The 13,146-nt window shown below is 37.3% G+C and overlaps 2 protein-coding genes across 2 annotated transcripts; both read left to right on the top strand.

The window, feature by feature from the left end:
* Positions 1-26: 26 nt before the first annotated feature.
* Positions 27-4,250, top strand: LOC126797843 (RNA pseudouridine synthase 1). Its single transcript, XM_050524574.1, has 3 exons — positions 27-355; positions 605-1,471; positions 4,071-4,250. Exons 1-2 carry the CDS (start codon positions 82-84, stop codon positions 1,276-1,278), a joined length of 948 nt encoding a protein of 315 aa, XP_050380531.1. The 5' UTR covers positions 27-81; the 3' UTR covers positions 1,279-1,471; positions 4,071-4,250.
* Positions 4,251-8,428: 4,178 nt separating this feature from the next.
* On the top strand, positions 8,429-12,254 carry LOC126797882 (pyrophosphate-energized vacuolar membrane proton pump 1-like). Its single transcript, XM_050524633.1, has 8 exons — positions 8,429-8,802; positions 9,461-10,035; positions 10,115-10,494; positions 10,596-10,682; positions 10,781-11,111; positions 11,195-11,605; positions 11,691-11,750; positions 11,830-12,254. Exons 1-8 carry the CDS (start codon positions 8,571-8,573, stop codon positions 12,034-12,036), a joined length of 2,283 nt encoding a protein of 760 aa, XP_050380590.1. The 5' UTR covers positions 8,429-8,570; the 3' UTR covers positions 12,037-12,254.
* Positions 12,255-13,146: the final 892 nt, after the last annotated feature.

Here is a 13,146-nt window from a genome sequence, read left to right as displayed (position 1 = left end):
CTCTCTTATTGTTCAACCTTCTTCTTCTTCTTCACCCCCAGAAACCTCTCCAGCTTCCCCAAAGCATTGAGCCCAATCTCAATGTCGGATTTCGATAATCCCAGTTCCCAAAATGCCCTCCAACTCTCACAGAATTACCCAGTGCCCCTCTCCCCGCCTCTGCCGTTGATCTCAAAGAACATGGAGCTAGCGAGAGCCATGTCGGCTTCGTCCAAATCAAGCCTCTTTTCTCTTTCGAGAAACGACGTCGTTTATGAGGATCAGTGGCTTACTGTTGTGAACAAGCCTCAGGGGATTTACTGTGAGGGTGTGCTGGAATCGGTACCTAAGTTCCTGTTTAACTCGGCCGAGTCAGGTTAGCTCTCATTTTGTTGGGTCACTTTTTTGTTCTGTTAATGATATTGGGTAATTGTTGATTGGTCAAAGTTAAAAAAATTTAGTCCTAGTTACCTCAGTAAAATGTTAATGAGATGTTCATTGTAAATTGTAATGCTTTAGACAATAAAATGATTTGTACTTGCTAGTATTGAAGTGTAGGAGATATAATAGGAGCTTGAGATTTTGTTACTCTTTCATGAATATTGAACTGAGTTGGATAAATCAGTTGCAAGGGTTGAAGGGAAAGCGCCGGAGCTACATCTTGCAAATAGGCTGGATAGGGACACTAGTGGAGTGATGATAATAACCAAGTCACATAAGGTAGCTGCCAAACTTGTCAAGGCGTTTACTGATCATAAAGTGTCGAAAACGTACATTGCACGCTGTGTTGGTGTAGCTCCGAAATGGGAAAGAATCACTGTTAAATCAGGTCATGGTCGGTCGAAGTTTGGGGCGTGGAGGGTGTATGCTGCTTCGAATGTAGGGAGGGGACTACCAGGTGGATCGGTTGTGAGAGACATGGAGACGTCGTTTGAGGTTGTATCGATAAATGGACAAGGGAGCTTCAAGGAGCCATCTGAGTTTAGACCAGATTATGATAATGTTGTAGTGGTTGAAGAGAAGTCTGTAATTGATGGAAATGCAAAGAAGGATGAGATTCTGGTTAGAGCACGTCCTCGGAGTGGAAGGACGCACCAAATCCGTCTGCATTGCCAGTATCTTGGAATTTCGATAAGAGGGGATGTTAAGTATGAGGGTGTCTACGAGTGGAATGGGACAACATATGAGGGCCATGAACTTCATGCAGAAAGCTTGTCTTTGGAGCACCCTATTACTGGTCTTCCTGTGTTATTTCGTGCACCCCTGCCATCTTGGGCCATCCAGGCTTTGCAGCCATAGTTACGTTTGGAGGTTCTTGATGTTAGTTTGCTTTTCATGCATAGAAGGAGAAGTCTTAAGATAAAATCCTGGTGTAGTTTACTATGCACTGACTGGAGTTGATTCCATTTGAAAGGGGCTAACATGTTTAGATTTTCCCAGAGTGCAATGCTGTTCCCATTTTTACCTCATTACAGTTAGTTCTCGAGAGAAGGTTTGATGCCGAAATTGAGCTGTCATATGCCTACAGTTGCCGCAGCAGCATCCTTGTCATATGAGGTCCTTATACTCAGCTTTGATTGATGATACAGGCAGAATGGGTGTCATGCCTACTCTTGTAAGTAACGAGTTGCAAGGAAATTCTTAATATCTTATATGCCATTTTCTTCACGAATTTTTGTGCACTACTCTTTGCGAAGCTAGCTTATGTTGATGCAGTCAAACTTCTGTACCCTTAGAATTATCTAAAAGTGCATCACATAGTTGCTAAGAAATGAAGGAATGATATGTCATTATTATCATTATAGATGTAGATCTTAGAGCATTATATAATTATATGCATATAGTGGTCTCTGACTATATAGCATGGATACGGCAAAAAATGGGTATGTCCGTATCGTACCCGTGTCGGATACGTGTACGGTCCGGATACGCTGCATATACGTATCCATGGATGAAAAATCGTATCCTAACTATGTAGTACAAAGTCAACCCAAAAAATACGGTCAGGATACGATTCTGGATACGTTTTTAGGGTAAAATTGTCATTTTCACGTTAAAAATGAGATAAAACCTAAAATCTAGAGTTAGTCACACAGTGTTTCGTTCTCTTGGAAGAGAGATCGAGGGAGGTGAACCGTGAACCCAGAAAAAACTGAAAAAGCCCTCGCCAGAAGGCCACAACGACGGACTAACGCAAGTGACCTCTTTTCCGGTAAGTTTTGTTGATTCATTCAACTCCATCGTTATGTTTATGTAGACAAAGTATAAAATCTGGGTTCTTTCAATCTTCCAATCTGTAATGACTCACAACTACAATAACATATTTCAAAGAATGATATAAAATGCATATACTAACTCATGTCATACCTGACCAACTGATAGAATTGCATATATAAGAACGTAGAACCCAGGTGCATAACTCTTTGATGTGCTTTGGTCTGTCCAAAAACTTAACCACGTGCTGCTTGAAACTCGAAGAACTTCTGTTTAGGGGTGGATTGGTAGGTATACCAACCTCATTTTTCCAATAGCATGTACTAACCAATATATAAATGTAGGGGTGGGCACGGGACGGGATGGGACGGGACGGGGCTCATCCCACGTCCCGTCCCACTCATTTGAATCGGGACGGGATCGGGACGGGACGAGGGATTTTAAGAATGCATCCCACTCGGGATTAATCCCGGTTGGGACGGGACGGGATCGGGACGGGACGGGACAAATCCCACCTTCCTATGAAATTAAATAAAAACATATATTTTTACTTTTTCATTAACAAAGTAACATTTAATAATGAAATTTTTAACAAAAAAATGCATATTATGTTCAAAATATTATAATTTACCATTACTATTTGAGTTGATATAATTTTAGAGTTATTAAAAACATAATTAGTTTTATTTTGATATAAATATATAAGAATTTTTAAGTTTTTATTAAAAGTGGGACGGGACGGGACGAAGCGGGATATAAATTATTCGTCCCACGTCCCGTCTCACTATTATGAAACGGGACGGGATCGGGACGGGACGGACATTTTTAGACCTCCGTCCCGTCCTGTCCCGTCCCTATGAATTTCGGGACGGGATCGGGATTTCCGTTTTTTATGCCCACCCCTATATAAATGGTATAAAAAATCCACTATTTAAACCAACCAATAACGTTGGTATACCAACTAATTGGTACGATTGGTACGGTTGGTAATAGGCTTCTACCAATATGTTTATGGCCCAAAAATTGAGAGGTCCAATCAAAATAAGTAATAGCAAATAACAACACAAATACAAAGTTTTATACAAATTCAACCAAATTACCAAGTACAAAGTCATAAATTAAACATGTCAAAGTCCAAAAATTATAAATTTTAAAAAAATCTACGATTAAGATTTGTTTTTCACTAAATCTACGATTGAAATATTTATCGATATATATAATTTTTAAGAATATATATATTGTTTAGCATGAGTTGTTGTAATTGCAATGATAGCCTAGTAGTAGTTGGCTTCAATTTGAATGGAAGAAGGTCAAGTTCGACTCACCATGGATGCATATATTAGGGTTTTTTTCATAAAAATTCTATTTCGGTTGGTACGGTATACCATGGTACACGAAAAATTTGTACCACCTACCAACCATCTTGTGAAGTATGGTACGGTATACTGTACCGTGTACAATGTACCAATTTGGTGGTATACCAATATATTTGGTACGGTTGGTATATGAATTGGTTGGAATGAAATTGTGTACCATTAACACCCCTACTTCTGTTAGTGTATAACATGTAAATAGAACCATAACCACCCATAGGCTTTCTAATGCGTGTTTATACCTGCCAACAATGAAGAAGAGATATTCATCGATTCATTATGGTCATATAAGTAGAATTTACCAACCATAGTTACGTTTGGAGGTTCTTGATGTTAGTTTGCTTTTCATGCATAGAAGGAGAAGTCTTAAGATAAAATCCTGGTGTAGTTTACTATGCACTGACTGGAGTTGATTCCATTTGAAAGGAGCTAACATGTTTAGACTTTCCCAGAGTGCAATGCTGTTCCCAATTTTACCTCATTACAGTTAGTTCTGGAGAGAAGGTTTGATGCCGAAATTGAGCTGTCATATGCCTTCAGTTGCCGCAGCAGCATCCTTGTCATATGAGGTCCTTATACTCAGGTTTGATTGATGATACAGGCAGAATGGGTGTCATGACTACTCTTGTAAGTAACGAGTTGCAAGGAAATTCTTATTATCTTATATGCCATTTTCTTCACGAATTTTTGTGCACATGACTAGAATTTGCGAACCTAGCTTATGTTGATGCCGTCAAACTTCTGTTCCCTTAGAATTATCTAAAAGTGCATCACATAGTTGCTAAGAAATGAAGGAATGATATGTCATTATTATCATTATGGATGTAGATCTTAGAGCATTATATAATTATATGCATATAGTGGTTTCTGAACAACCATAATCAGTATTGATTAGATTGACAACAACACTTTAACAACAATTTCAATGATATTTACCATCTTTTTCTTATTATTCTGCAGAGGGCCGGTCCAAAGTTTTCAAGGGTCCGGTGCGAAAAGAAAAATTGACCATTCGTATATTCATATAAAAGAAGAACATTTTAAAATAAAATAATTGATTTATGAAAATAATTTCATTGGAAGTACAAAGTTATTATTTCATTATTAAATATTACGTTTCTAATCTCATTAAAATAAAATTTTAAAAAATAGTTCGGTATCAAACTTACCATCCTTTCGGTTTTTTATGTTTACAAGCATATACAAGTTACATAAGATTTATTTATTTATGAAACCTTCCTTTGTTGGATGGGGATGAGTTCACTAAACCCAACTCAAGATAATGAAATTGTAAAAGAAGATACAAATATACACAACACCCAGATGAATGAAATTAATACAAATAATAAAATTAAAATAAAGCAGGGAAAGGATCGAATCCATCACTTCCAATCTGTTTTTCTTGCATTTAAAAAGTGCCCCAAAGGCCCAAACTATCTAAACCAGAGCATTAGTAATGTTGGGAATCATGTTGTTTTGATTTGTTCACTACCAGTTTCTTCACCCGGAATTGCAAAAAAAACGGCACCACCTTGACCGCCCCAGGGGCGCCCCTGATTCTGCATCTTCCAGAAGAAAATTTAACCACTTGTGTGATTTTTTTTAGGAGATGTTTATGATTATATACTACCAGAGAAACGTAGTGTGTTGGAAAGTCTACTTGTTTGGTTCCGTAGCTGAGCTCCAACTCCTTTTTTATCGTGTGAAAGTGAAAGAAAGCTTGACAAACTCAAGATGATCTTGATCACATAAATATCTTGGGATAATTTTGAAAGACATAGACTTTAGATGTTTGTGGGTGTAGTTGGGATTAGATTGATTTAGGATAATCAATCTAGGTGCGGTGAACATGGTGCTCTGATAGATTTATATTATAAAAAATGAAGATCATCTATCCTTTTGCCATGAATAGTGATGCAAGTTTGATTCTTAATTTTGGATTACTGAAGGCTCATTCTGATCAATACTGTTAGGTTAGTAAGGATTGATATATAAAACAAGCTCCACAAATTAAAAAGTAATTATTCAATTCGTATATTATTTTCTCCTTGGTTATAAGTCTACGCTACGAGGCTCGAGAGCAAAACGAGATCGATAGTAAACTCTGCGGCCAGAATTGAATTAGCTTGCAATTTTATTGTTAAGACGATGACAATGCTTAAGCTTGTCCATAATTTATTAGTCACTGTATCTACCAGCCAGGCCACGAAAAGGATAATCTGCAAAAATTATGCTGACAAAAATCTTCCATTATCTTTTACACAAATGTTTTTTTACTGCAACTTGAATTCATTTGGAGTTCAAGTTAGCATCACGTTATACATTAAAATCAATTGTTTAAAGATGATAAAAAGTTCCCAGAAGAAAAATGTAGGAGTGGGCATAAAAAACGGAAATTCCGATCTTGTCCCGAAATTCATAGGGACGGGATGGGACGGAGGTCTAAAAACGTTCGTCCCGTCCCGATCTCGTCCCGCTTCATAATAGTGGGATGAGACGTGGGACGAATAATTTATATCCCGCTTCGTCCGGTCCCGTCCCACCTTTAATGAAAACTTAAAAATTCTTATATATTTGTATCAAAATGAAACTAATTTATGTTCTTAATAACTCTAAAATTATACCAACTCAAATAATAATTGTAATTTATAATATTTTGAACATAATATGAATTTTTTTTGTTAAAATTTCATTATTGAATGTTACTTTGTTATGAAAAAAAATAAAAATATAGGTTTTTATTTAACTTCATAAAAATGTGGGATTTGTCCCGTCCCGTCCCGATCCCGTTCTAACTGGGATTAATCCCGAGTGAGATGCATTCTTAAAAACCCTCATCCCGTCCCGATTTAAAAGAGTGGGATGAGACGTGGGATGAGCTCCGTCCCGTCCCATCCCGTGCCCACCCCTAGAAAAATAGTCAGTATGAATTCAATTTGAATTGGTTAGTATTTTTCGAATTACTGCCAGACTTTGAATTCACAATTTTTATCCTGGACTTCAATCAGGTTATATCAGCAAGCTGAGTAAAAGCTAGAACAAGCTAGAAAACTGTGATTTTCCATACAATAATACTAGTTTTCTGACCAATGAACACAATACTAGCTAGTTCATTTTTGATTCACTCACAATGTGAGAGATGGTTTCTGGACCTCATTGCAAGCATAATGACAATTGGGTTCCTAGAAATACCAAGAAAATAGTTTAAACGTTTTTTTCCCTTGTGTCAAATCAAATCATATATAATATATGCTCAGAACACAGAGAAGGTGCAACTTTCATTAATATAATATAAGAAGAAACAAGTGATATATTCTGATAGATTTGGTAGTAAATCTACTTTGAATAGAATCAAAACCTTGGAAACTTTGTGATTTTGTGAGTAAATATTGAGTTCATCTTTATCCATGGGACTCTTGCTGATAAGACCAAAGTTTGTCCATTGATTAGAAAAAAGTCAAAAACTATACATAGCCCATTAATGCTGTGATCTACCAATTATTCAAAACAACCAGTATTACCGAGTCCAAGCTTAGAGTAAATCTTCCCCAAGTCTAACTTGCCTTTCAAACAAGCTAGCTTTATAGAATCTTATAGCCAGGCAATGCAAATTTTAACACATCATTTGGATAACACTTTTGTAGTTTTTTTTGGGGTAAATTACTCATATGGTACATGATGTTTGACTACTTGGACAATTTGGTACCTGATGTATGAAAGCGGACAATTTGGTACCTAAAGTTCTCAAATTTAGGCAATTTTGATACTTATGTCAATTTTGACCATATTTTCAGGGTTATTTCCGTCATCTTATCTCAACTTTACTTCATGTTTTTATAATACCTCCAAATTGCCTCTAAGTTATCACTAAAAATTTGATAACTCATCCACTTAGTATCTGTGATGATTTACGTATATAAGTTTTCATAATGTAACTATTAATCTAAATTAATTTTAATTATAAGTAATTTAAAAAATTTTGATAAAAATTACAATTGCATAAAGACAATTTATTTCCTTTGCAGAAAATAATTAGGATACAATAAGTATATTAAGAAAAAAATTTGATATATGCGAAGTAGATGCTAAGTGGAGTAGATATATCAATTTAATTATCTCCAAAGAGAGGCAATTATAGGAAGAAATGAAGAAAAATGTGAATTTAATGAATTTAGGACTAGAATGACGGAAATAACCCTGAAAATATGGTCAAAATTGATAGAGGTACTAAAATAGCCTAAATTTGAGAACTTTAGGTACTAAATTGTCCGCTTTTATACATCAGGTACCAAATTGTCTAATTAGTCAAAGATCATCTTATCTCAACTTTACTTCATGTTTTTATAATACCTCCAAATTGCCTCTAAGTTATCACTAAAAATTTGATAACTCATCCACTTAGTATCTGTGATGATTTACGTATATAAGTTTTCATAATGTAACTATTAATCTAAATTAATTTTAATTATAAGTAATTTAAAAAATTTTGATAAAAATTACAATTGCATAAAGACAATTTATTTCCTTTGCAGAAAATAATTAGGATACAATAAGTATATTAAGAAAAAAAATTTGATATATGCGAAGTAGATGCTAAGTGGAGTAGATATATCAATTTAATTATCTCCAAAGAGAGACAATTATAGGAAGAAATGAAGAAAAATGTGAATTTAATGAATTTAGGACTAAAATGACGGAAATAACCCTGAAAATATGGTCAAAATTGATAAAAGTACTAAAATGACCTAAATTTGAGAACTTTAGGTACTAAATTGTCCGCTTTCATACATCAGGTACCAAATTGTCCAATTAGTCAAACATCAGGTACCATAGGAAGAATTTACCATTTTTTTGTTTGACAAAGACACTTTTGTAGTTCTTTAAGAGGCTGCACTTTGAAACCCACCATCGTTTCTCTGTCTTATATATATGAATGCTAAGAGAGAAGCTTAGAGAAATTTAGAGAAATCTACCTTTAATTTTGTGCTGCTTCAAATTTTGGAAATGGCTTTGCTGAGTGAGGGCCTAACTCAGATTGTGATACCTGCGGCTGCCTTGATTGGACTTGCTTTTGCTTTGCTTCAGTGGTTTCTGGTTTCGAAGGTGAAGGTGTCCTATGGCTCTAGTGATGGAAATGACTATAGGGCCAAGTTGATCCCAGGAGAAGAAGAAGAGGGTATTGACAACTTTTCAGTTACCCTCAAGTGTGCTGAAATTCAAAATGCCATTTCTGAGGGTGAGCTTTCTCCTCTCGTTTCTTTGTTATCTTTCTTTAATCCTCGTATTATCATTGTTCTGCATAAGAGGAAACAGTGCTAATTATGAAAAATCTTTGAGTCATCAAGCTAGTTTCATGGTGTGTTTACACCCTGCAAAGTAAGAGTCAAGGTCTTGCTGTCCTTCTGTGATGGATTAATTTTGTTCTTACTCCTACTGTTGTTTATGCATGTATACATTCTTCTTTCTCTATTCACCCTGTTGATGTTTGATCTTTGAGAGACTGATACTATGAAAAGGCCATTTGTACATCAAGTTTAGTACTCTATTGTTTTTCCTCTTTTGTCTTTTGCATGATTCTTTTTTGGCCATACCTTTGTTTCTTGTATATGTTGATTATGATTATAAAGTATTATGGGTTATGATTCTAAGGGAGTTGCTTTAGGGGATGAACAAAAAAATGGATCTATGAGTCATAAGTTATCAAAACTGGAATTCAAAAACACGAAGGGCTGGATGTCAAGACTTGATTTCTATGGCATATTGACAATTGTCATGTTTTACATCAAATGAATCAACATTCAACTGTGATACAAGTTTGTGCAGTAAATAAGACTGGATATGGTTGAACTTTATTTGACTCTGATAATCGATGTTGATCTTTGTAATGTTCATAGGGGCAACCTCTTTCTTATATACCGAATATAGGTACCTCAGTGTCTTCATGGGTGTTTTTGGTGTTGTCATCTTCCTCTTCCTTGGATCCGTTAAGGGATTCAGCACTGAAAGCGAACCCTGCACTTACAACACAGGGAATATGTGTAAACCAGCTCTAGCCAATGCCTTCTTTACTACTATCGCCTTCTTGCTTGGTGCTCTTACATCAGTCATCTCTGGTTTTCTTGGGATGAAGATTGCAACATATGCCAATGCTAGAACAACCCTTGAAGCAAGAAAGGGTGTTGGGAAGGCATTCATCACCGCTTTTCGATCTGGTGCTGTGATGGGATTCCTTCTTGCTGCCAATGGTTTGTTGGTTCTGTACATCACTATTAACTTGTTTAAGCTGTATTATGGGGATGACTGGGAGGGACTGTATGAGTCGATTACTGGTTATGGACTTGGAGGTTCTTCAATGGCATTGTTTGGAAGAGTTGGGGGAGGTATATACACAAAAGCAGCTGATGTTGGTGCTGATCTTGTTGGGAAAGTTGAACGAAACATTCCCGAAGATGATCCACGAAACCCAGCTGTAATATCCTGACTCTAGTTGATGACTCATTTATCGTAAACTATTGCACGTAATTCACTAATTTTTGTTTCTTCTTCAGGTCATTGCAGACAATGTGGGTGATAATGTAGGAGACATTGCAGGAATGGGATCTGATCTGTTCGGATCATATGCCGAGGCAACTTGTGCAGCATTGTTTGTTGCATCTATATCCTCCTTTGGTATCAGTCATGACTATGCAGCCATGTCTTTTCCGTTGATTATAAGCTCAATGGGAATTGTGGTTTGCTTGATAACAACACTTTTTGCAACTGACCTGTTTGAAATCAAGATTGCAAGTGAGATTGAACCATCCTTGAAGCGACAGCTTATTATCTCAACAGGTCTAATGACTGCTGGGATTGCTGTGGTCAGTTTTGTGGCCTTGCCATCAGAGTTCACTATGTTCAGTTTTGGGACCGATAAGACTGTTAAGAACTGGTATGCTTCTTTCTGACTCAAACATCTCGTTCCTTCCAAGGAAATGACTTTGTGCTCCCATAATATTTAGCATTCGTTCTTTGGTTAAATGTCGTCTGCAGGTACCTTTTCTTTTGTGTCTCAATTGGCTTGTGGGCTGGTCTTGTTATTGGATACACTACCGAGTACTACACTAGCAATGCTTACAGGTGAGTCATTTCGTTAAAATGACAATCACAATGCAATCACTTTCTCCTAACCACCCTTCAAAATTCTGATGCTTACTATTACCATGTTCATTATGCAGTCCGGTGCAGGATGTGGCAGATTCTTGCAGGACTGGTGCTGCAACAAATGTGATTTTTGGGTTGGCTCTGGGTTACAAATCAGTCATTATTCCTGTTTTCGCCATTGCTTTTGCTATATATGTCAGCTTTAGCTTGGCTGCCATGTATGGAATTGCTGTGGCTGCCTTGGGAATGCTTAGTACTATTGCCACTGGTCTTGCAATTGATGCTTACGGCCCCATCAGTGACAATGCTGGTGGCATTGCAGAAATGGCTGGAATGAGCCATGAAATTCGTGAAAGAACAGATGCTTTGGATGCTGCTGGAAACACCACCGCTGCTATTGGAAAGGTAGGAGACTTGAGTATTGACTATATGATCGTATGTATCACTTCTTCATTATATTCTAACATTCTTTTACTTTTTTGTCTCAGGGTTTTGCTATTGGATCAGCAGCTCTTGTTTCTCTTGCTTTGTTTGGCGCATACGTTAGTAGAGCAGGAATAAAAACAGTTGATGTGTTGACACCTAAAGTGTTCATTGGCTTGATTGTGGGCGCTATGCTTCCATACTGGTTTTCAGCCATGACAATGAAGAGTGTAGGAAGTGCGGCACTCAAAATGGTTGAAGAGGTTCGCAGACAATTCAATACTATTCCAGGGCTCATGGAAGGAACAGCAAAGCCAGACTATGCAAGATGTGTCAAGATTTCTACTGATGCTTCCCTCAGGGAGATGATCCCTCCGGGCGCTTTGGTCATGCTTACTCCTCTCATTGCTGGGACCTTCTTTGGGGTTGAAACTCTCGCTGGCATTCTTGCTGGTTCACTTGTTTCTGGTGTTCAGGTTTGTGACCTTTAGTCAAAGCTGTATTATATCTCATAATCTTTCTTGAAAAATGTCTCACATTTCCTTTTGTTTTCCTTGCTAGGTTGCCATCTCAGCTTCAAACACCGGAGGGGCATGGGATAATGCAAAGAAGTACATAGAGGTAAGCCATTGTTCTTGTAATATTACGATTCTGATTGCTTGAGTGAGTTCGGGTTTGAGCCATTTTGATGTGCCTGCAGGCTGGTAATTCTGAGCACGCCAAATCACTTGGTCCCAAGGGCTCGGATCCTCACAAGGCGGCTGTGATAGGTGACACAATTGGAGATCCCCTCAAGGACACTTCTGGTCCTTCACTCAACATTCTCATCAAGCTCATGGCAGTTGAGTCCTTGGTGTTTGCACCATTCTTTGCAGCTCATGGAGGCCTAATCTTCAAATGGCTATGATCGAGATGGAGCTGTAACAGAAGTCGGATTAACTTCAGTAAATATGTGTTTAGCAGTCGTGCCATCTAGTTACTTTCATGTAAAGTACAGCGGTAATTTCAACTGAAATGATGCCTTGGCATCCCACCTGAATTTTGTCGATCTAAAACTTCTGTTTCTCAGTCAGTGTGTCATATATGTATATAGGCACCTCTTCTAAGTCGAGTTCATGGCTAAAATATTCTACTGAGGTGTTTTCTTAACTACTACATCATATCAAGCTTAAACAACCACTGAGTGTCTAACCAGGAAAGGCAGCATTTAGATCGATACCGGCTACTTAGAATCTTCAATGTGTGGTATGAAAGATCTAGGACCCTATCAAGCCCTCGACTCTGGTAATGTCAGGTACTGCTTGCAATAGCTTAGACGTTAGAACAGCAGCACAGTACCGTTCTGAAACTTAAGTGCTCAGTGCTCAGTGCTCACAAGTCACAACTGAAGCAAGGTCAACTCTAGCACTAGAAAATGAACTGGATTTAACTGGGTGCTCTGTGACTGAATAATGTTGTTTTTGAGTGACTTATAATCTAAGCAACCAAAGCTGCAGAGCAGAACAAAATGAGTGCCGGCCCACTATGTAAACTTCAAAGTATTCAGCCTGCTAAACTTTATCTTATATTATGGACTGTGGAGCTAGCTAAGTGCCTTTTCATATGTCCTTATCCTAAGCAAAAGTCACAGCTGAATGGGAATATTTTCTAGGAGGGTTTATGCTCAATCAAGATCCGGGGAGAACCAGCTGACTACCGTAGATGCCAAACTCGGCACGTTCACCCCGGTTTTAGTGTAGCGCTTATATCTACAATATAATTTTGATGGCTCCGTACATTTGGATCAATCTAGCTACATATTCTCGAAAAAATATTGTGTCAAATACCAGTTTAAAAGAGAGTTATCAATAACAATAACAATAACACTACTTGGCACATAATCTCAATTCGCCACTTGATTATTGATAATTCATAAATGTAACCGTACTGGACAAGTAATCTTGCAAATTACTTGTCTAGTGTGGGTTAAGACGGAAGTAAATTTGCTGACCACCATTCTTGTGCTCACCTTTTTAAA

Source organism: Argentina anserina, chromosome 6, assembly GCF_933775445.1.
Source record: "Argentina anserina chromosome 6, drPotAnse1.1, whole genome shotgun sequence".
Classification (NCBI taxonomy): Eukaryota; Viridiplantae; Streptophyta; class Magnoliopsida; order Rosales; family Rosaceae; genus Argentina; species Argentina anserina.
This window is presented reverse-complemented; position numbering and strand designations above follow the sequence as displayed.

What these genes read in the sequence shown, in the direction of transcription:
- LOC126797843 (XM_050524574.1), top strand. Translation starts at nt 82, where the DNA reads ATGTCGGATTTCGATAATCCCAGTTCCCAAAATGCCCTCCAACTCTCA. An exon ending in GTTTAACTCGGCCGAGTCAG is followed by an intron (nt 356 to 604) that starts GTTAGCTCTCAT and finishes TGGATAAATCAG; the next exon opens with TTGCAAGGGTTGAAGGGAAA.
- LOC126797882 (XM_050524633.1), top strand. Translation starts at nt 8,571, where the DNA reads ATGGCTTTGCTGAGTGAGGGCCTAACTCAGATTGTGATACCTGCGGCT. An exon ending in TCAAAATGCCATTTCTGAGG is followed by an intron (nt 8,803 to 9,460) that starts GTGAGCTTTCTC and finishes TAATGTTCATAG; the next exon opens with GGGCAACCTCTTTCTTATAT. An exon ending in CCACCGCTGCTATTGGAAAG is followed by an intron (nt 11,112 to 11,194) that starts GTAGGAGACTTG and finishes TTTTTGTCTCAG; the next exon opens with GGTTTTGCTATTGGATCAGC.